This window comes from Scyliorhinus canicula, chromosome 3 (genome assembly GCF_902713615.1).
Source record: "Scyliorhinus canicula chromosome 3, sScyCan1.1, whole genome shotgun sequence".
Lineage (NCBI taxonomy): Eukaryota > Metazoa > Chordata > Chondrichthyes > Carcharhiniformes > Scyliorhinidae > Scyliorhinus > Scyliorhinus canicula.
Genome location: NC_052148.1, coordinates 8,263,713 through 8,287,123, shown reverse-complemented (window position 1 = coordinate 8,287,123; position 23,411 = coordinate 8,263,713). Strand labels below are relative to the sequence as shown.

The window sequence follows — 23,411 nt, the reverse complement described above, 5'->3', positions numbered from 1 at the left end:
TCCAGGATATTGGAAGTGATTCTCTGAGAATGCCGAGGAGGCAGAGAGTGCGGACGCTGAAGAGGTTGTGCCTGAGTAATGTTGCAGTGAACATGAAGGATGTGTGGGCCAAGGATTACGTGGACAATTACCTGACCGAGTATGATTTCCTCTACATCATGGGGCCATTCAATGACCTTGGTAAGAGAACCTCACCCAGAATGAGCATAAATAATGTAGTAATCTTCTCACTCACTACTCCATCGATTGGAGGGCCTGGATAGGTTTGACAATAGTAAGGTACAGAATGGAATCTAACCAAAGGGCCTGAGGGGGTGGGGTGTTATATATTGAATAACTGACACCTGGGAGTGAAGTAAGTCATATATGTACATTTTTTGAAATTTAAAGAACCCAATTCATTTTTTTCCAGTTAAGGGGCAATTTAGCGCGGCCAATCCACCTAACCAGCACATCTGTCAGCAAACACGGGGAGAATGTGCAAACTCCACACGGACAGCGACCCAGGGCCGGGATCGAACCCGGGTCCTCGGCGCCGTGAGGTGGCAGTGCTAGCCATTGTGCCGCCGTGGCACCCATATATATATTGCCACAGGATTAATAATCCAGAGATCCCTTGGGCAACACGGCAATTCGGCCCATCGAGTCTGCACCGACCCATTTTAAGCCCTCACTTCCACCCTATCCCCGTAAACCAGTAACCCCATCTAACTATTCAGACGCTGAGGGGCAATTTATCCTGGCCAATCCACCTCACCTGCACATCTTTGGACTGTGGGAGGAAACCGGAGCACCCGGAGGAAACCCACGCAGACACGGGGAGAACGTGCAGACTCCGCACAGACATTGACCCAAGCCGGATTCGAACCTGGGACCCGGGAGCTGTGAAGCAACAGTGCTAACCACTGTGCTACCGTGCTGCCCACAAGGAAAAGCAATAGACCTGAGGAAACAGTTTACAATTCAGCAAAGGTGGACCAAGGTTGATTAAGAAGGGGGAAACACAATTTGAAAGTAAACTAGCGGGGAACATAAAACCTGACTGTAAAAGTTTCTAGCGGTCTGTAAAGAGAAAAAGCTTGATAAAAGCTAATGTAGGCCCCTTACAGTCAGAGACGGGGAGATTCATAACGGGGAACAAAGAAATTGCTGAGGAACTAAATTGGTACTTGGCTCCTGTCTTCACAAAGGAAGACATGAATAATATACCGGGAGTTCTGAGAAACACAAGTTTTAGTGAGGAAGAGAAGGAAATTAGTATCAGTGAAGAATTGGTTTGGGGAAAAATTGATGGGATTGAAAGTGAATAAATCTTCAGGACCTGATAATCTTCATTCCAGAGTATTTAAGGAAGTGGCCCGGGAAATAGTAGATCCATTGGTGGTCATTTTCCAAATTTCATTGGACCCTGGAATGCTTCCTACTGATTGGAGGGTAGTGAATAACCCCGCTATTCAAAAAGGGAGGTAGAGAGAAAACAGGGAACTATAGACCTGCGAACCGAACGTCGGTAGGAGGGAAGTTGCTGGAGTCCATTCGCAAGGATTTCATAGCACGGCATTTGGAAAGCAGCGGTGTAATCAGACAGAGTCAGCATGGATTTACAAAAGGGAAATCATGCTTGACAAATCTACCCTAATTTTTTGAAGATGTAACTAGTTGGCCAGGGAGAACCGGTGGATGTGGTTTATTTAGACTTTCAGAAGGCTTTTGACAAGATCTCACACAGCAGATTACTTTGTAAAGTTAAAGCGCATGGGATTATGGGTAGTGTCCTGAGATGGATAGGAAGCTGGTTAGCAGACAGGAAGCAAAAAGTTGGAATAAATGTTTTTTTTTCCTGATTGGCAGGCAGTGACTGGTGGGGTACCGCTGGGACCCGACTGTTTACTTTGCATATTAATGATTTGAATGACAGAAGTAAATGTATTATCTCTAAATTTGCAGATGATACACAGTTGGGTTGGGAGGGTAAACTGTGAGGAGGATGCAGAGATGCTTCAGTGGGATTTGGACAGGCTGAGTGAGTGGGTACATGCATGTCAGATACAGTATAATGTGGATAAATGTGAGGTTATCCACTTCGGTAGCAAAAACAGGAAGGCAGATTATTATTTGAATGGGTGTAAATTGAAAGAGGCGGATACTCAGCGAGACCTTGGTGCCCTCGTGCATCAGTCGCTGAAAGTAAGCGCGCAGGTACAGCCGGCAGTAAAGAAGGCAAATGGTATGTTGGCCTTCATAGCGAGAGGATTTAATTATCGGAATAGGGATGTTTTACTGCAATTGTACAGGGCATTAGTGAGGCCACACCTGGAGTATTGTGTTCAGTTTTGGTGTCCCTATCTGAGGAAGGATGTTCTTGCTATGGAGGGAGAGCAGCGAAGGTTTACCAGGCTGATTCCAGGGATGGCAGGACTGTCACATGAGGAGAGATTGAATTGGGTAGGATTGTATCCGCTGGAGTTCAGAAGGTTGAGTGGGGAGGTTACAGAAAAGTATTAAAGACTAGCAGGACTCGATAGGGTAGATTCAGGAAGGATGTTCCCATTGGTGGGGGAGTCCAGGACCAAGGGTCACTGTCTGAGGATATGGGGTAGACCAGTGTTCTTCAAACTTTTTTTCCGGGGACCCATTTTTACCAACTGGCCAACCTTCAGGACCCAACCCTGCCGCCCTTCGCGACCCACGCCGGCCGCCCTTCGTGACCCACCATTTTCTCTTACCTTGTTTGCTGCTGACAAAATGCAGGAAATGGTTTTGGGTCCCTTTGGCCCTCGTACACGCTCCTTCAATGGAAACTGTTGGGGTGTCGGAAAGTATGGAGTCTCCAACTGTCCAAAGTTCTGCATTTTTTCCTGTAAAACTTTATCAAATAGAACCCCCCCAAACTTGTACAAAGGAAAATAAAATGAATAAAATAAATGAAAAAAATGAATAGAACCCCCCCGAACTTGTAAAACAAGAAGCAGCGACCGTTTAAAAAAAAAGCGACCGCACTGCGCATGCATGCCCGATCATTGCTTTGCGCATGCGCAGTGCGGCCTGCATTTTCTTTACATGGTCGTGGGCATTTTGAAGGCAGCTTGCAGCCGGCGTTCTTAACAGCCGGTTGTCACGCACAGATATGTGCGATCGGGAGCACAGCGACAGACGGCTCAGCAACCCTCCCGACACCCGCCCGAGACCCACCCGCGGGGTCGCGCCCCCCCCCCCCCCCCCCGAGTTTGACAATGCCTGGGGTAGACCATTGAGGACAGAGATGAAGAGATTTCTTCAGCCAGAGGGTTGTCGGCCTGTGGAATTCATACCCACATGAAGTAGTCAAGGCCTAAACATTCTATGTTTTCAAGACGCAGTTAGATATAGCACTTGGGGCGAAGTGTAACAAAGGGTATGGGGATAAAGCGGGATTAGGCTAATGAGCTGGATGATCAGCCATGATCATACTGAATAGCGGAACAGGCTCAAAGGGCCGAATGGCCTCCTCCTGCTCTTATTTTCAATGTTTCTAAGAGGTTGCAAGTTGGTCCCTGTGGATGTTTTCAGCAGCGCCTGTGCCTTCTCCACATCTGTGCCCTATAGCTCTAGTCGCTGCCCCTCAAACTTCCCTGTCCCCAGTATCTGTGTCTGTATCCCCCTTTCCCCAGTATCTGTGTCTGTCTGTACCCCCTTTCCCCAGTATCTGTGTCTGTCTGTACCCCCTTTCCCCAGTATCTGTGTCTGTCTGTACCCCCTTTCCCCAGTATCTGTGTCTGTCTGTACCCCCTCTCCCCAGTATCTGTGTCTGTACCCCCTTTCCCTAGTCTGGGCTGTCTGTACCCCTTTCCCCAGTATCTGTGTCTGTCTGTACCCCCTTTCCCCAGTATCTGTCTGTACCCCCTTTCCCCAGTATCTGTGTCTGTCTGTCCCCCTTTCCCCAGTACTGTGCGTCTGTACCCCCTTTCCCAGTATCTGTGTCTGTCTGTACCCCTTTCCCCAGTATCTGTGTCTGTCTGTACCCCCTTTCCCCAGTATCTGTGTCTGTCTGTACCCCCTTTCCCAGTATCTGTGTCTGTCTGTACCCCCTTTCCCCAGTATCTGTGTCTGTCTGTACCCCCTTTCCCCAGTATCTGTGTCTGTCTGTACCCCCTTTCCCCAGTATCTGTGTCTGTCTGTACCCCCCTTCCCCAGTATCTGTCTGTACCCCTTTCCCCAGTATCTGTGTCTGTCTGTACCCCCTTTCCCCAGTACCTGTGTCAGTCTGTACCCCCTTTCCCCAGTATCTGTGTCTGTCTGTACCCCCTTTCCCCAGTATCTGTGTCTGTCTGTACCCCCTCTCCCCAGTATCTGTGTCTGTCTGTACCCCCTTTCCCCAGTATCTATCTGTCTGTACCCCCTTTCCCCAGTATCTGTGTCTGTCTGTACCCCCTTTCCCCAGTATCTGTGTCTGTCTGTACCCCCTTTCCCCAGTATCTGTGTCTGTCTGTACCCCCTTTCCCCAGTATCTGTGTCTGTCTGTATCCCCCTTTCCCCAGTACCTGTGTCTGTCTGTACCCCCTTTCCCCAGTATCTGTGTCTGTCTGTACCCCCTTTCCCCAGTATCTGTGTCTGTCAGTACCCCTGTGTCCCCAATATCTGTTGTTATATTACCCTTGGTGGTAATATGTTGTGTTCTTTCTCTTTTGTTCCAGAATGATCCGTTGAGTTGATGACAAAGAATACACCAATCAAGGGCAGCACGGTAGCATTGTGGATAGCACAATTGCTTCACAGCTCCAGGGTCCCAGGTTCGATTCCGGCTTGGGTCACTGTCTGAGCGGAGCATGCACATCCTCCCCGTGTGTGCGTGGGTTTCCTCCGGGTGCTCTGGTTTCCTCCCACGGTCCAAAGATGTGCAGGTTAGATGGATTGGCCATGCTAAATTGCCCATAGTGTCCAAAATTGCCCTTAGCGTTGGGTGGGATTACTGGGTTATGGGGATAGGGTGGAAGTGTTGACTTGGGTAGGGTGCTCTTTCCAAGAGCCAGTGCAGACTCGCTGGGCCGAATGGCCTCCTTCTGCACTGTATTTCAAATTCTATGAAAATTAGATTGAAATAAAACTAATTTGTTGTATAATGATTAATTAAATGAAGTTCGCACACTCTACTGAGCTATAGTTAATAATAAAAGTATATTGAATCTGTATAGCAGTAATCAATAATCTAAATTGTTGCTAATAATATCCTCGTGTTAACTCTCTCTAATTTAATCTTCTCCTAGTGCTGTTCTCTGACTTTCTGCTTCACTAACTACCCAGCGTTCCCTGAGGTCTGATTTTTTTTATACAGAGAAATGGTGGTACCCTCTAGTGTTTGAATTACACAGAGATGTAATAATTAACCTTATTTAATATCGGCGGGGGTGGGGTCGGAGAATCCTGACTCTGATGTTTCGTTGATCTTGGCGACATCAGTCATTTCTGGGTGATCTGATGAATGTTTGATTTCTTGGTGCTTCTCTTCTGGAGTCAACTTCTCCAAGATGTCATTTTCTTGTAGATTGTTTAGAATAGATGTGGTCTCAATTGATTCATTTATTGTTTTACACTGATTGCTATGTTCTTTTGTACAGTCGAGCTGACATCTGTAAGTCTCGCTGTTGTCTTGCATATCTTGTTTGCTATTTGTGATCACTTTGTCACTATTCACAATGACAGTAGGTAGACATTCATAGTCTTCTTTTTGTTGATCAAATACGCTAGAGAGGCCTTCATAGTCTTCTTGCATTATTCTCGCTGTGGAGTCTTTAATTGCTTCCAGTCTGAAGTCTGTCATTGCTCTTTCTGTGGAGTCTTTCAGTGCTCTCTCTGTGGAGTCTTTCATTGCTCTCTGTGTGGAGTCTTTCATCGCTCTCTCTGTGGAGTCTTTCATTGCTCTCTCTGTGGAGTCTTTCATTGCTCTCTCTGTGGAGTCGTTCATCGCTCTCTCTGTGGAGCCGTTCAGTGCTCTCTTTGTGGAGTCTTTCATTGCTCTATCTGTGGAGTCTTTCAGTGCTCTCTCTGGAGTCTTTCAGTGCTCTCTCTGTGGAGTCTTTCAGTGCTCTCTCTGTGGAGTCTTTCAGTGCTCTCTCTGTGGAGTCTTTCAGTGCTCTCTCTGTGGAGTCTTTCATCGCTCTTTCTGTGGAGTCTTTCTTCACCCTCTCTGGAGTCTTTCAGTGCTCTCTCTGTGGCATCGTTCATCGCTCTCTGTGTGGAGTCTTTCAGTGCTCTCAGTGTGGAGTCTTTCAGTGCTCTCTCTGTATGGAGTCTTTCATGGCGCTCTCTGTGGAGTCTTTCATCGCTCTCTTTGTGGAGTCGTTCATCGTTCTCTCTGGAATCATTCAGTGCTCTCTCTGTGGAGTCTTTCATCGCTCTTTCTGAGGCGTCTTTCATTGCTCTCTTTGTGGAGTCATTCATCGCTCTCTCTGGAGTCCTTCAGTGCTCTCTCTGTGGAGTCTTTCATCGCTCTTTCTGTGGAGTCGTTCATTGTTCTCTCTGGAATCATTCAGTGCTCTCTCTGTGGAGTCTTTCATCGCTCTTTCTGTGGCGTCTTTCATTGCTCTCTTTGTGGAGTCGTTCATCGCTCTCTCTGGAGTCCTTCAGTGCTCTCTCTGTGGAGTCTTTCATCGCTCTTTCTGTGGAGTCTTTCATCGCTCTCTCTGTGGAGTCTTTCATCGCTCTCTCTGTGGAGTTTTTCATCGCTCTCTCTGTGGAGTTTTTCATTGCTCTCGCTGTGTAGTCGTTCATCGCTCTCTCTGTGGAGTCGTTCAGTGCTGTCTCTGTGTGGAGTCTTTCAGTGCTGTCTCTGTGTGGAGTCTTTCATCGCTCTCTCTGTGGAGTCTTTTTCTTCTTATTCATTTGACAGGTGGCTGTCAGCCAATGTATCAACGATCTGCCATTGCATCAAGGTATTGGATTCATCTACCATTAGTAGAATGGTATTTAGCTTTTCAGCTGTGTTGCTAATACTATGATCGTTAAATCCGAATATCTCGGCCACGTCTGAGTAATATTCTTCAATGTACAATTGATCTTCTTTAGTTATAGATCTAAAAACATGACATTTTGTTCATGTTGCATGGTTTTGCAAAAGGTTTCTTCAGCTGTTTGTTTAAATTCAGGCAATGTTCTGCCTTGCAAGGTAAAAAAACATGGGTTTTGTGCCTTTAAAACTGTTATTATAAATTTTTGCTACATTTCCCTTTAAGTGGGCGTGTCCAAAATGTTCTGACGGCATGACATCGGCGTAATCTCCGACTGCGCATGCGCAAGTCGATCGTCTTCCGGTTTGCGTTCTTTTTTCATGTGTGCACGCGCAGCTTCCCGCGTATGTGCAGAACGGTAGTTTTTCGGTTCGCGTCTTTTTAAGTGAGCCTGTGCAAACTGGTCCTGCACATGTGCAGAACGTTCAGAATCGGAATCGCTCGTTTTTTCCGGATGCGTTTGCGCACATTTGTCTTTTTGAACGCGATTAATTTTCAATTGTGCCATCGCTTCAACGGAGGGAAAAACATTTTCACTTTGACGATTAAACAGTTTGGCTCATCTATTTTTAGATTGTTTCCTCGCATTGCGCATTTTGATCGAATCTTGAGAAACCATTTTTTGTTTCTTTTGCAGTCCTTTGCGGAGATTTTCATTATTTTCAAAATAATAATGAAATTGTTTAACTACTAGTTCAAAGTTACTTCTTTTAGCATCATTCTCAAAATGGAATGTGTTATATATTTCTCTGGCCTGTTGTCCAGCCATTAGTAAAAATAGGGCAGTTATCACTGGCTGTTTCTAGATTAGAGGATGAGATGAAACTCTTGTTTAAACACTTGCCAGTTAATATTGAGTTTACCATTGATCCGTAGTCACCGTGGAGCGTGAGCCTTCTCCATCAGTCCCGGATTCTTCGATGTCCCACAGTAACAGGTGCTTCGAAATTCGAGTTGCGTATTAGTTTTTTTGGACTAAATCCTTACTAAACTATCTAACTAGCTTCAGCAGACACCCTGGTACCATGTTATGTTTCAACTCCTGGTAACGTGTTATATTACCCTTGGTAATATGTTGTGTTCTTTGTCTTTTGTTCAGAATGGTCTGTTGAGTCGATGACAAAGTATCCACCAATCATTTGATTGAGATAAAACTAATTTATTGTATAACAATGAATTAAATGAACAAAGAACAAAGAAAAGTACAGCACAGGAACAGGCCCTATGGCCCTCCAAGCCCGTGCCGACCATGCTGCCTGACTAAACTACAATCTTCTACACTTCCTGGGTCCATATCCCTCTATTCCCATTCTATTCATGTATTTATCAAGATGCCCCTTAAATGTCACTATCGTCCCTGCTTCCACTACCTCCTTGTGCAGCGAGTTCCAGGCACCCACTACCCTCTGTGTAAAAAAACTTACCTCGTACATCTCCTCTAAACCTTGCCCCTCACACATTAAACCTATGCCCCCTAGTAATTACCCCTCTACCCTGGGGAAAAGCCTCTGACGATCCACTCTGTAAGTTCGCACACGCTACTGAGCTAAAGTTAATAATAAAGTAATATTGAATCTGTGTAGCAGAAATCTAAATAGTTACTATTAATATTCTCGTGGTAACTCTCTCTAATCTAATCTTCTCTTACTGACGCTCTCAGACTTTCTCCTTCACTAACTACCCAGCATTCCCTGAGGTCTGATTTGTATACAGAGAAATGGGGGCATACAGTCGGCATGGGGGGACCAGGAGAGGCTGTTCGTGATCTGGACACCTAAACACTTGAAGCTCTCGACCCTTTCTACTTCGTTCCCATTGATGTAGACAGGGGCATGTTCTCCACTACGCTTCCTGAAGTCGATGACAATCTCCTTTGTTTTGTTGACATTGAGGGAGAGATTATTGTCGTCGCACCAGTTCCCCAGATTCTCTATCTCATTCCTGTTCTCTCTCTCGTCATTGTTTGAAATCCGACCCACTACTGTGGTGCCATCAGCAAATTTGATAATCGAGTTGGAGGGGAATTTGGCCACTCAGTTATAGGTATAAGGAGTATAGTAGGGGGCTGAGGACACAGCCTTGTGGGGCACCGGTGTTGAGGATGATCGTGGAGGAGATGTTGTTGCCTATCCTTACTGATTGTGGTCTGTGGGTTAGAAAGTTCAGGATCCAGTTGCAGAGGGAGGAGCCGAAGCCAAGGCCCAGGCCATGGAGTCTGTGTCTGTCTGTATCTCCTTGTCCCCAATATCTGTCTCTGTCTGTAACCAGTGCTTGGTGTGTGATATTACTCTTCCTTTGCCCTCTCAGCGTCTGTTCTGGTTGAGGAGTTGCTGCAGTTACTGGGTGAGACTCGCCGCCTGAGCCGTGCTTTCCTACACCTGCTCCTGGTACCACACTTGGTGGAGCTGAATTTGAGGAGCTGTTCTGGGTTGGCCAGTAATGCTATTGGTCAGATTATCCACGCTCGCTGCCGGGTAAGACAAACTCCATGATGTCATCTTCACCTCAAATACTCCATCCACTCGATCAGACTGTACCTGTCACTCTCTCCTGTTAATCTGTGATCACGTAAACTGCCTGAACCCCTGGATTAGATAAAGTCTGCCACAACACACCATCCTTCACGAGGAAACATCTCATCGGTTTTTTGAGAAATCCATGCTCTCTGATTATTATTTTACTTTGTTATTGAAGCTTTGCCCAATGATTTAACATTATTCATTAACCTTTTCCAATTGTCCCCATTGCCCTGCAATTCTCCCTTTTCACCTGCCCACCCCCATTCTGCATTAATCATTTCCCCTTGCGTTCTCTCTGGTTTTGTCCTGCAGTTCTGTTATTAGTTTGTAAACCTTGAATCCACTTACCCACGGAGCGTTCAGTTGAGACCCCCCACCCCACGGCCCCCATTTCCTCCCCTCCACGTCCATCTTGTCTTGACCTATGTTCACTTGATATTGGATCCACCGCATTCTCCGCCCCTGGTCATCCATTGCCCAGTTTTCTGCCCAGTTGCTGTGGACCAGAAGCCTTTTACCTGACTGAACTTAGCCTGTTTGCAGTCAATGCCCTTATCGTTAACTCTCCATTGTCCTTACCCATGCCTTCCCTTGAACCTGTGCAGTGGTGGCTCATTCCCGATTTCCCCCCCCCCCCCCCCCCCCCCCCCCCCAGTCTCTTTTTCAGATTAGTTATTTAGCTCCGCTTCATTCCTCACAACCCATTCACTAAAGTGAAACGATAACCCTCAGGGATCCGTGTTGGGCCCACAATTGTTCACAATTTACATTGATGATTTGGAGTTGGGGACCAAGGGCAATGTGTCCAAGTTTGCAGATGACACTAAGATGAGTGGTAAAGCGAAAAGTGCAGAGGATACTGGAAGTCTGCAGAGGGATTTGGATAGGTTAAGTGAATGGGCTAGGGTCTGGCAGATGGAATACAATGTTGACAAATGTGAGGTTATCCATTTTGGTAGGAATAACAGCAAACGGGATTATTATTTAAACGATAAAATATTAAAGCATGCTGCTGTGCAGAGAGACCTGGGTGTGCTAGTGCATGAATCACAGAAAGTTGGTTTACAGGTGCCACAGAAGATTAAGAAGGTAAATGGAATTTTGTCCTTCATTGCCAGAGGGATGGAGTTTAAGACTAGGGAGGTTATGTTGCAATTGTATAAGGTGTTAATGAGGCCACACCTGGAGTATTGTGTTCAGTTTTGGTCTCCTTACTTGAGAAAGGACGTACTGGCGCTGGAGGGTGTGCAGAGGAGATTCACTAGGTTAATCCCAGAGCTGAAGGGGTTGGATTATGAGGAGAGGTTGAGTAGACTGGGACTGTACTCGTTGGAATTTAGAAGGATGAGGGGGGATCTTATAGAAACATTTAAAATTATGAAGGGAATAGATAGGATAGATAGGATAGATAGGGGCCACACGGTAGCATGGTGGTTAGCATCAATGCTTCACAGCTCCAGGGTCGCAGGTTCTATTCCCGGCTGGGTCACTGTCTGTGTGGAGTCTGCACGTCCTCCCCGTGTGTGCGTGGGTTTCCTCCGGGTGCTCCGGTTTCCTCCCACAGTCCTAAAGATGTGCGGGTTAGGTGGATTGGCCATGCTAAATTGCCCGTAGTGTAAGGTTAATGGGGGGGATTGTTGGGTTACGGGTATACGGGTTACGTGGGTTTAAGTAGGGTGATCATTGCTCGGCACAACATCGAGGGCCGAAGGGCCTGTTCTGTGCTGTACTGTTCTACGTTCTATGTTCTAGATGCGGGCAGGTTGTTTCCACTGGCGGGTGAAAGCAGAACTAGGGGACATAGCCTCAAAATAAGGGGAAGTAGATTTAGGACTGAGTTTAGGAGGAACTTCTTCACCCAAAGGGTTGTGAATATCTATGGAATTCCTTGCCCAGTGAAGCAGTTGAGGCTCCTTCATTCAATATTTTAAAGGTAAAAATAGATAGTTTTTTGAAGAATAAAGGGATTAAGGGTTATGGTGTTCGGGCCGGAAAGTGGAGCTGAGTCCACAAAAGATCAGCCATGATCTCATTGAATGGCGGAGCAGGCTCGAGGGGCCAGATGGCCTACTCCTGCTCCTAGTTCTTATGTTCTTATGATACTGATGTAGGAAACAGCTGGCAGTGATTCCCGGGACAATTTTTTTTGATATAAATGTTTTTAATTGGATTTTTGCACAGAGCATATTTTACCGTTATTTACACATGATATAACTATATATATGTCAGTAGTTATCTGTTTGTGCCGGCGAGGCACTTCCGGTGGGCGATCCTCGAGTGGGTCTGGTGCCGGTGTTGCCCCTTGCTTCTCCCGGTCAGATTTTGCCGCCGTTGTCTCCTCGTGCACGCTGTTGCTTCAGCCAGCCCTCCCGTCCTCCGCCTGTGTTCTCCTTTTCCTCTGTTCCTGTGGATGTCAGGTTGGTTAACGTTTCCCTGCCTCCCTCCCCCTCCCCCCCCCTCCCCCCCCCCCCCTCCCCCCTCCCCCCCTCCCCCTCTCCCCCCCCCCCCCCCCCACCTCCCTGGCTCTCTATTGTTCCCTGTGTCTTCCCTCCTCCCCCCCCCCTTCCCCCCCGCCCATGTGGTTTGCCTTTCCTTCCTCTTAGACTGAGTTGTTTCTCCCCCCCCCCCCCCCACCCCTCCTCCCCCTTCTGTTCTATCCCACCCTCTCAAGCTTTGGCTGCTTTCCCCTGGTTCCTGGCTACCTGGCTATTCTTCTGCTTGTTCTGTTGGCCGCAAACAATTACCGGCCGGGACGATTTTTTACACATTTTCCCGAACTGCAGGTAGAGCTTCCTTTGTCGGAAGTCCCTGAGGCCGAGCGCGTTTCGGATTTCAAATCATTTTGGTTTTCGGATACCGCATCGTCGGGCCCTCGGCCTATCTATGTTCCAATGGCCTAAGCCTCGGCTGATGTAAACAAAATAGCTGGAAAAGTAGGATGTACCGCTGATTAATGAAGACCAGCTGAGGTTCCCGTCAGATCAGGTCACAGATTTCCGACGGAATCAAGGTTCAAGAATAAGTGCAGTTGTCGGGAGTTTTCAGATTGACAGATAAGTCACACAGCGCAAAGTGAGACAGTTCAACCCGTCCTCGTTAAACCTCCAACAGCCATGCGGCAGAGGAGGAGTCAATCTTCACTCCGTTTGGATTTATTCTCAAGGTCAGACATTCCGAGTATTCAGCTCCTAACTCTACCCCCCCCCCCCCCCCCCCCCCCCCCCCCCCCCAACCCGGCCTCCAATGTCATGTGACGTGTGCTGACACGAATAATCTTTAATTTATACAATTAGCAAACAGGACAGCTCTCGGTTAAAAAGAAACTTTCTAATTAATCCCACGCCCCAGTTCTTTCCCCAATCAGTTTTCTCCACTCCAGTATTGATCTAATTTGGCTTTTGAACATCTGCTTCCATCACCCTTTAAGTCGGGACACCCGAGATCGCAACAGCTCTCTGTTTATAAAGTTAATTTGCCTCGAATCTCCCTGGTTCTTTTGGTAATTATCTTAAACTTGTGCCTCTGGTTACCACCCTACCTGCTGGTGGGAACAGCTTTTCTTTATTCTGTGATGGGATGTGGGCATCGCTGACAGGCCAGCATTTGTTGCCCATCCCTAATTGCCGTGGGTCTGGAGTCACGTGTAGGCCAGACCAGGTAAAGACGGCAGATTTCCTCCCCTGAAGGACGTTCGTGAACCAGATGGGTTTTTATAACAATGGTTTCATGGTCACCATTGGTGGATTGAATCTAAATTGCATCATTGTTGCCACGGTGAGATTTGAGCCCGTGTCCCCAGGGTTTTAGCCTGGACCTCTGGATTACTTGTCCAGTCACGTTACCACTGCGCAACCCAGAATTGAACACAATCTTCCAGCTGTGCCGGAAGCAGCTGTTTCACGAAGGTTCCACTTCCTTGCTGTCTGTGGGTCTCTCCCTCCATCTCACCTCCACCTTGGGTGGCCACTTATTCAAACTTGATTCAAATGTGTCACTTCTCTTCCTCTATCCTACCTCTATCCCTAAGGATCCAGTCACAATGCAACTCTCCAGGACAGCCTTACATTAAAACTGGCCACCGCTTTCCAAGCTTCCTTACGCTCCAGGGTGGTGCCAGAGGAATGGGGGATTTCAAACGTTATGCATTGTCGGTAGCACAGTGGTTAGCACTGTTGCTTCACAGCGCCAGGGTCCCAGGTTCGATTCCCAGCTTGGGGTCACTGTCTGTGCGGAGTCTGCACGTTCTCCCCGTGTGGGTTTCCTCCGGGCGCTCCGGTTTCCTCCCACAAGTCCCGAACGACGTGCTGTTAGGTGAATTGGACATTCTGAATTCTCCCTCAGTGTACCCGAACAGGCGCCGGAGTGTGGCGACTAGGGGCTTTTCACAGTTACTTCATTACAGTGTTAATGTAAGCCTTCTTGTGACGATAAAGATTATTATTATTACAAAGAAGAAATAGGGATTTGGTATTTTAAAAAAGAAAACTGTATTATGACTACAATATTAATCTAACTTCACCCCAAAAAGAAAAGCTGACAATGACCCCTTTAACACTAGTGCTCAATTACCCGACAAACCACAGTGCATTAGCAACCGACTGAAAGACACATTCCTCTGGCCAATTTCACCTTCTGGTCCCCAAAAGCCTTCCAGGCCCTGCAAACAACATCCTTTGTAAAACACTGGGATGAAAGCAAATTACTGCGGATGCTGGAATCTGAAACGAAAGGGAAAATGCTGGAAAATCTCAGCAGGTCTGGCAGCATCTGTAGGGAGAGAAAAGAGCTAACGTTTCGAGTCCGATGACTCTTTGTCAAAGCTAACAGACAGAGAGAGTGGGAAATATTTATACTGTGGAGTGAGAATGAAAGATGAGTCATAGCCACAGAAACCCAGGGAAACTGGGTGCTAATGGCCACAGATACAAAGGGGCAGCACGGTAGCATTGTGGATAGCACAATTGCTTCACAGCTCCAGGGTCCCAGGTGCGATTCCGGCTTGGGTCACACTGTGCGCAGTCTGCACATCCTCCCCGTGTGTGCGTGGGTTTCCTCCGGGTGCTCCGGTTTCCTCCCACAGTCCAAAGATGTGCAAGTTAGGTGGATTGGCCATGATAAATTGCCCTTAGTGTCCAAAATTGCCCTTCGTGTTGGGTGGGGTTACTGGGTTGTGTGGATAGGGTGGATGTGTTGACCTTGGGTAGGGTGCTCTTTCCAAGAGCCGGTGCTGACTCGATGGGCCGAATGGCCTCCTTCTGAACTGTAAAAAAATTCTAAGAAAGAGTGTTAATGGCAGTCCCCAGAGCGGACAAAAGATGTGAAAGGTCAAACAGCAGAGAAACTAACATCATAGAACATAGAACACTACAGCGCAGTACGGGCCCTTCGGCCCTCGATGTTGCGCCGACCTGTGAAACCATCTGAAGCCTATCTGACCTACACTATTCCATTTTCATCCATATGTCTATCCAGTGACCACTTAAATGCCCTTAAAGTTGGCGAGTCTACTACTGTTGCAGGCAGGGCGTTCCACACCCCTACTACTCTCTGAGTAAAGAAACTGCCTCTGACATCTGTCCTATATCTACCACCCCTCAATTTAAAGCTATGTCCCCTCGTGTTGGTCATCACCATCAGAGGATGAACTGTAGGTGTGGGGGGAGGGGAAGGGGGAAGCAAAGAGGAGAAAGGTGCAGGAAAGGTGGTTAAGATTGGGGGTGAAAAAATAAATATATATTAAGAAAGAAAGAAATGGTAAAAGACAGTTAAAATGAAATGCAAACAAATGGGTCGAGGTGGGGCTGATCATCTGAAGTTGTTGAATTCGATGTTCAGGCCGGAAGGCTGTAGTGTGCCTAACCGGAAGGTGAGATGTTGTCCCTCCAGTTTGCGTTGAGCTTCACTGGAACATTGCAGCAGGCCAAGAACAGACATGTGGGCATGGGAGCAGGGTGTTGTGTTAAAATGGATAGCAACAGGAAGGTCAGGGTCCTGAATGCGCACAGACCGAAGATGCTCAGCAAAGCGATCACCCAGTCTGCGTTTGGTCTCTCCGATATAGAGGAGACCACATTGGGAGCAGCGAATGCAGTAGAACAAATTGGAAGAGATGCAAGTGAAACACTGCCCAACCTGGAATGAGTGTTTTGGGCCTGGGATGTTAAGCATGGGAGAGGTAAAGGGGCAGATGTTACACCTTCTGCGATTGCATGGGAAGATGCCATGGGTGATGGGAGAGGTATAAATATTTCCCACTTTCTCTGCCTGTTAGCTTTGACAAAGAGTCATCGGACTCGAAACGTTAGCTCTTTTCTCTCCCTACAGATGCTGCCAGACCTGCTGAGATTTTCCAGCATTTTCCCTTTTCTTCCTTTTTAAAACTTGACCACTGCAGTCAAACACACTATAACCCCAGTATCTAGAATGCAATATTCCTAAAATCCTCCATTCATTGCACCGATGTACCAGGACAACCAGCTCCCTTCGTACATCCACATTTCCCAATATATCACCATTTAAATAATATTCTTCCTTTCTCTTTTTCACACCAAAGTGTCTAATTTCACATTTAGCCAGATTGTACTGCATCTGCCATGTGTTTGCCCACTCACTCAACTTGTCTAAATCACCTTGAAGCCTCCTCCTCACATCTCACAATTCTGCCCAGTTTTGTGCCGTCATCAAACTTGTTACATTTGATTCCCTCATCCAGGTCATTTATATATAGCGTAAAATCTGGGGTCCCAGCACTGATCCCTGCGGTACCCCACTCGTCACAGCCTGTCACTCGGAAAAAGTCCCATTTATTCCTACTCTCTGTTTCCTGTCTGTCACCCAATTCCCGATCCGTGCCAATACATGATCCCATTCCCATGTGCTTTAATGTTTCCCACCAGCATCTTATAAGCAATCTTATCAAAAAGCCTTCTGAAAGTTCAAATACACCACATCCACTGGTTCTCCCTTATCGATTTTACACGTTACATCCTGAAAAATACTCCAGTAGATTTATTAAGCATGATTTGCCTCTCATAAACCCACCTTGGCTTTGTCCATTCCATTCACGTTTTCCAAATGTTCTGTTAACACATCTTTTATAATAGAGTCTAGCATCTTCCCCACTGCTGATGTCAGGCAAACTCACCTGTAGTTCCTTGTTTTCTCTCTCCCTCCCTTTTTAAATAGTGGGGTTACATTCACCACACTCCAATCATTAGGAACTGCTCCAGAGTCAATAGAATTTTGGAAGGTGATCCCAATACATCCAATTTTTCCAGTGTCTCTTCCTTTGATACACTAGCATGTGAATTATCAGGCCCTTAACCAGGGGCTGGTTTAGCACACGGGGGCTAAATCGCTGGCTTTGAAAGCAGACTAAGGCAGGCCAGCAGCACGGTTCAATTCCCGTACCAGCCTCCCCGGACAGGCGGCGGAATGTGGCAACTGGGGGCTTTTCACAGTAACTTCATTGAAGCCTACTCGTGACAATAAGCGATTTTCATTTTTCATTTAACCCCATTAATTTCCCCAGCACCATTTTCCTACCAACACTGATTTCCTTCCATTCCGCCCTCTCACTAGACCCTTGGTTCCCTGACATTTCTGGGAGATTATTTTTCCCTCGTTTGTGAATCCAGAGCCAAAGTATGTGTTCAATTATCCTGCAGGATGTGAGGGTGGGAATGTTGGCGATGGAATGAAGGATGGAGGTGTGGGAATGGGCGTTCGGCACTATTGGACAAGGCTTCTCTTTGGTGTATGAGTTTAAGGTGTCTCTGCACTCTCACCTGTGTTTTCCCCATCCCTCAGGGTCTAACTGCTCTCAACCTGCACGCCTGCAGCAGGATCCAGTCCTCGGTGTTGGTGGATCTGGTTGAATGCCTGCCGCGTCTTCGTAAGCTGACTCTGTCCAGCACTCAGTGTGACAGCCAGGTCCTATCGGCCATCGGGAGTAGTTGCAGAGAGCTGAGGGAGCTGGATGTGTCGAGGTGTAAGAAGGTGACATCTGCGGGGCTGCTGCACCTGGTGTATGACCAGACCCGAGCAGCCTTTAACTCTCTGCAGCTGAGGAATCTCCTGGCCGAGGGTCTGGAACTGCCGCTGGACACCGATACGCAGCACGTGGCGGTGATGGCGTTTCTCCTGCTCGCTCTCCCCAGGTTGGAGCACGTCACCCACACCTTTCTCGTGGAAGCATTAACTCTGATTCATGGGCGGCTCTTTGGAAAAGGCCAACACTTCCTCGAGAGTCGAGGCTTCCCCTCGCTGGAGGAGGTTGCCGGGTTCGGACCGACGGCGGGTGTCGGTGCCTCTCAGCCGCAGGGCCTCGGTCTGAGGCGCTTAGATATCGTCCTGGGCCAGGACCTCTCCATCGTAACATCCATCTGCAGAGAGATTGCAGAGGTCACCGTTTCCCTTGACCACGAGCTGAGGGACTTGAGGCACCTCCATTCCTGGAAGCAGCTAACCCACCTCACCGTGGAATGCTCCGAGTTTCACAAGAGGTCTCTGAGCGATATGATTCCGGTTTTGTCCTGCCTGGGCCCCCACCTCCAGCTTCTGTCCCTTCAGAATTTCCATTTCCATCAGGAAACTTCCCTCAACCACATCCTCCCATCCTGCCCCAATCTCCGCGTCTTCCAGTCTCAGCTTCATCTCCCTCCACAGAGCAGTAACTCCTCTCCAGCCACCGAAGACAGCGATGATGATGATAATGGCCACCAGCGGGATACAAACCCCTTGTTTCGCACCAACTGGCGCTTTCCCCAATTGAAAGATTTCAGTTTAAGGATTTTGGATTCCAGCCCTTTGCCTCGCAGTTTCCAGCTCTCCATCAGAGTGGCTCTGACCTCCGCACTACACGGCTCGCCACAGCTCAGCAAACTGTCCCTCATCAACATCCCCGTCTGCCTGGACAAGGTCTTCCAGAATGTTCTGGAGCAGCCCGGCTCGCTCGCACAGCTGTCAGAACTGTGTCTGGCTCACAGCCGCGTGTCAAACGCCGCCGTCCACTTGCTGATGGCTGCAGACAACCAGCTGGTGTCCCTGGACCTCCGGCATTGTCGCGATGTTCACCGTCGGCATTATGATCAGTTTGTGGAGGATGCGAAGCGAAGCAAGTTCGATTTGGAGATCTCCTGGGAATGAGGTGCGCTGGGACGAGGGATGGATTGGCATTCTGACACACAGACACACACTGACCCACATACTGACCCACAGACACAGACTGACACATATACACACAGATCACACACATGCACCTGCACACGCACACACTCACCTGCTCGCACACACTCACCTGCTCGCACACACTCACCCGCTCGCACACACTCACCTGCTCGCACACACTCACCTGCTCGCACACACTCACCTGCTCGCACACACTCACCTGCTCGCACACACTCACCTGCACACGCACACACTCACCTGCACACGCACACACTCACCTGCTCTCACACACTCACCCGCTCGCACACACTCACCTGCTCGCACACACTCACCTGCTCGCACACACTCACCCGCTCGCACACACTCACCTGCTCGCACACACTCACCTGCTCGCAGACACACACATCTCCTCGCACACACTCACCTGCTCGCACACACTCACCTGCTCGCAGACACACACATCTCCTCGCACACACTCACCTGCTCGCACACACTCACCTGCTCGCACACACTCACCTGCTCGCACACACTCACCTGCTCGCACACACTCACCTGCTCGCACACACTCACCTGCTCGCACACACTCACCTGCGCGCACACACACACACCTGCTCGCACACACTCACCTGCACGCGCACACACTCCTGGGAATGAGGTGCGCTGGGACGAGGGATGGATTGGCATTCTGACACACAGACACACACTGACCCACATACTGACCCACAGACACAGACTGCCACATATACACACAGATCACACACATGCACCTGCACACGCACACACTCACCTGCTCGCACACACTCACCTGCTCGCACACACTCACCTGCTCACACACACTCACCTGCTCGCACACACTCACCTGCTCGCACACACTCACCTGCTCGCACACACTCACCTGCTCGCACACACTTACCTGCTGGCACACACTCACCTGCTCGCACACACTCACCTGCTCGCACACACTCACCTGCTCGCACACACTCACCTGCTCGCACACACTCACCTGCTCGCACACACTCACCTGCTCGCACACACTCACCTGCTGGCACACACTCACCTGCTGGCACACACTCACCTGCTCGCACACACTCACCTGCTCGCACACACTCACCTGCTGGCACACACTCACCTGCTGGCACACACTCACCTGCTGGCACACACTCACCTGCTCGCACACACTCACCTGCTCGCACACACTCACCTGCTCGCACACACTTACCTGCTGGCACACACTCACCTGCTCACACACACTCACCTGCTCTCACTTACGTACCTGCTCTCTCATACACATCTCCTCGCACACACACTCACCTGCACACGCACACACTCACCTGCACACGCACACACTCACCTGCGGCACACACACTCACCTGCACACACACACACACACCTGCTCGCACATACTCACCTGCTCGCACACACACACACCTGCTCGCACACACACACACCTGCTCGCACACACACACACCTGCTCGCACACACACACACCTGCTCGCACACACTCACCTGCGCGCACACACACCTGCTCGCACACACACACACCTGCTCGCACACACACACACCTGCTCGCACACACACACACCTGCTCGCACACACTCACCTGCGCGCACACACACCTGCTCGCACACACTCACCTGCTCGCACACACTCACCTGCTCGCACACACTCACCTGCTCGCACACACTCACCTGCTCGCACACACTCACCTGCTCGCACACACTCACCTGCTCGCACACACTCACCTGCTCGCACACACTCACCTGCTCGCACACACTCACCTGCTCGCACACACTCACCTGCTCGCACACACTCACCTGCTCGCACACACTCACCTGCTCGCACACACTCACCTGCACGCGCACACACTCCTGGGAATGAGGTGCGCTGGGACGAGGGATGGATTGGCATTCTGACACACAGACACGCACTGACCCACATACTGACCCACAGACTCAGACTGACACATATACACACAGATCACACACATGCACCTGCACACGCACACACTCACCTGCTCGCACACACTCACCTGCTCACACACACTCACCTGCTCGCACACACTCACCTGCTCGCACACACTCACCTGCTCGCACACACTCACCTGCTCGCACACACTTACCTGCTGGCACACACTCACCTGCTCGCACACACTCACCTGCTCGCACACACTCACCTGCGCGCACACACACACACCTGCTCGCACACACTCACCTGCTCGCACACACTCACCTGCTCGCACACACTCACCTGCTCGCACACACTCACCTGCTCGCACACACTTACCTGCTGGCACACACTCACCTGCTCGCACACACTCACCTGCTCGCACACACTCACCTGCTCGCACACACTCACCTGCTCGCACACACTCACCTGCTGGCACACACTCACCTGCTGGCACACACTCACCTGCTCGCACACACTCACCTGCTCGCACACACTCACCTGCTGGCACACACTCACCTGCTGGCACACACTCACCTGCTCGCACACACTCACCTGCTCGCACACACTCACCTGCTCGCACACACTCACCTGCTCGCACACACTTACCTGCTGGCACACACTCACCTGCTCACACACACTCACCTGCTCTCACTTACGTACCTGCTCTCTCATACACATCTCCTCGCACACACACTCACCTGCACACGCACACACTCACCTGCACACGCACACACTCACCTGCGGCACACACACTCACCTGCACACACACACACACACCTGCTCGCACATACTCACCTGCTCGCACACACACACACCTGCTCGCACACACACACACCTGCTCGCGCACACACACACCTGCTCGCACACACACACACCTGCTCGCACACACACACACCTGCTCGCACACACACACACCTGCTCGCACACACACACACCTGCTCGCACACACTCACCTGCGCGCACACACACCTGCTCGCACACACACACACCTGCTCGCACACACACACACCTGCTCGCACACACACACACCTGCTCGCACACACTCACCTGCGCGCACACACACCTGCTCGCACACACTCACCTGCACGCGCACACACTCCTGGGAATGAGGTGCGCTGGGACGAGGGATGGATTGGCATTCTGACACACAGACACGCACTGACCCACATACTGACCCACAGACTCAGACTGACACATATACACACAGATCACACACATGCACCTGCTCGCACACACTCACCTGCTCGCACACACTCACCTGCTCGCACACACTCACCTGCTCGCACACACTCACCTGCTCGCACACACTCACCTGCTCGCACACACTCACCTGCTCGCACACACTCACCTGCTCGCACACACTCACCTGCTCGCACACACTCACCTGCTCGCACACACTCACCTGCTCGCACACACTCACCTGCTCGCACACACTCACCTGCTCACACACACTCACCTGCACGCGCACACACTCCTGGGAATGAGGTGCGCTGGGACGAGGGATGGATTGGCATTCTGACACACAGACACACACTGACCCACATACTGACCCACAGACTCAGACTGACACATATACACACAGATCACACACATGCACCTGCACACGCACACACTCACCTGCTCGCACACACTCACCTGCTCACACACACTCACCTGCTCGCACACACTCACCTGCTCGCACACACTCACCTGCACACGCACACTCACCTGCACACACACACTCACCTGCTCGCACACACTCACCTGCTCGCACACACTCACCTGCTCGCACACACTCACCTGCTCGCACACACTCACCTGCTCGCACACACTCACCTGCTCGCACACACTCACCTGCTCGCACACACTTACCTGCTGGCACACACTCACCTGCTCGCACACACTCACCTGCTCGCACACACTCACCTGCGCGCACACACACACACCTGCTCGCACACACTCACCTGCTCGCACACACTCACCTGCTCGCACACACTCACCTGCTCGCACACACTCACCTGCTCGCACACACTTACCTGCTGGCACACACTCACCTGCTCGCACACACTCACCTGCTCGCACACACTCACCTGCTCGCACACACTCACCTGCTCGCACACACTCACCTGCTGGCACACACTCACCTGCTGGCACACACTCACCTGCTCGCACACACTCACCTGCTCGCACACACTCACCTGCTGGCACACACTCACCTGCTGGCACACACTCACCTGCTCGCACACACTCACCTGCTCGCACACACTCACCTGCTCGCACACACTCACCTGCTCGCACACACTTACCTGCTGGCACACACTCACCTGCTCACACACACTCACCTGCTCTCACTTACGTACCTGCTCTCTCATACACATCTCCTCGCACACACACTCACCTGCACACGCACACACTCACCTGCACACGCACACACTCACCTGCGGCACACACACTCACCTGCACACACACACACACACCTGCTCGCACATACTCACCTGCTCGCACACACACACACCTGCTCGCACACACACACACCTGCTCGCGCACACACACACCTGCTCGCACACACACACACCTGCTCGCACACACACACACCTGCTCGCACACACACACACCTGCTCGCACACACACACACCTGCTCGCACACACTCACCTGCGCGCACACACACCTGCTCGCACACACACACACCTGCTCGCACACACACACACCTGCTCGCACACACACACACCTGCTCGCACACACTCACCTGCGCGCACACACACCTGCTCGCACACACTCACCTGCACGCGCACACACTCCTGGGAATGAGGTGCG

The 23,411-nt window shown here is 50.1% G+C and overlaps 1 protein-coding gene across 3 annotated transcripts; it reads left to right on the top strand.

Annotated features, from left to right (window-relative positions):
* si:ch211-214j8.12 (uncharacterized protein LOC100000539 homolog) lies at nucleotides 1–19,469 on the top strand. 3 transcript variants are annotated; one of them, XM_038793085.1, is made up of 4 exons: nucleotides 1–180; nucleotides 9,291–9,457; nucleotides 17,312–18,650; nucleotides 19,326–19,469. In XM_038793085.1, exons 1-3 carry the CDS (start codon nucleotides 30–32, stop codon nucleotides 18,647–18,649), a joined length of 1,656 nt encoding a protein of 551 aa, XP_038649013.1. In that variant the 5' UTR covers nucleotides 1–29; the 3' UTR covers nucleotide 18,650; nucleotides 19,326–19,469. The 3 variants fall into 3 exon arrangements, with proteins under 3 accessions (XP_038649013.1, XP_038649012.1, XP_038649014.1); XM_038793084.1 differs by lacking the exon at nucleotides 19,326–19,469 and having other exon boundaries at nucleotides 17,312–18,796; XM_038793086.1 differs by lacking the exons at nucleotides 9,291–9,457; nucleotides 19,326–19,469 and having other exon boundaries at nucleotides 6–180; nucleotides 17,312–18,796.
* The last annotated feature ends 3,942 nt before the right edge of the window (nucleotides 19,470–23,411 follow it).

Coding starts and splice junctions, on each gene's coding strand:
- si:ch211-214j8.12 (XM_038793085.1), top strand. CDS start 30: ATGCCGAGGAGGCAGAGAGTGCGGACGCTGAAGAGGTTGTGCCTGAGT. Junction 181..9,290: donor GGGGCCATTCAATGACCTTG/GTAAGAGAACCT, acceptor TTGCCCTCTCAG/CGTCTGTTCTGGTTGAGGAG. Junction 9,458..17,311: donor TTATCCACGCTCGCTGCCGG/GTAAGACAAACT, acceptor CCCATCCCTCAG/GGTCTAACTGCTCTCAACCT.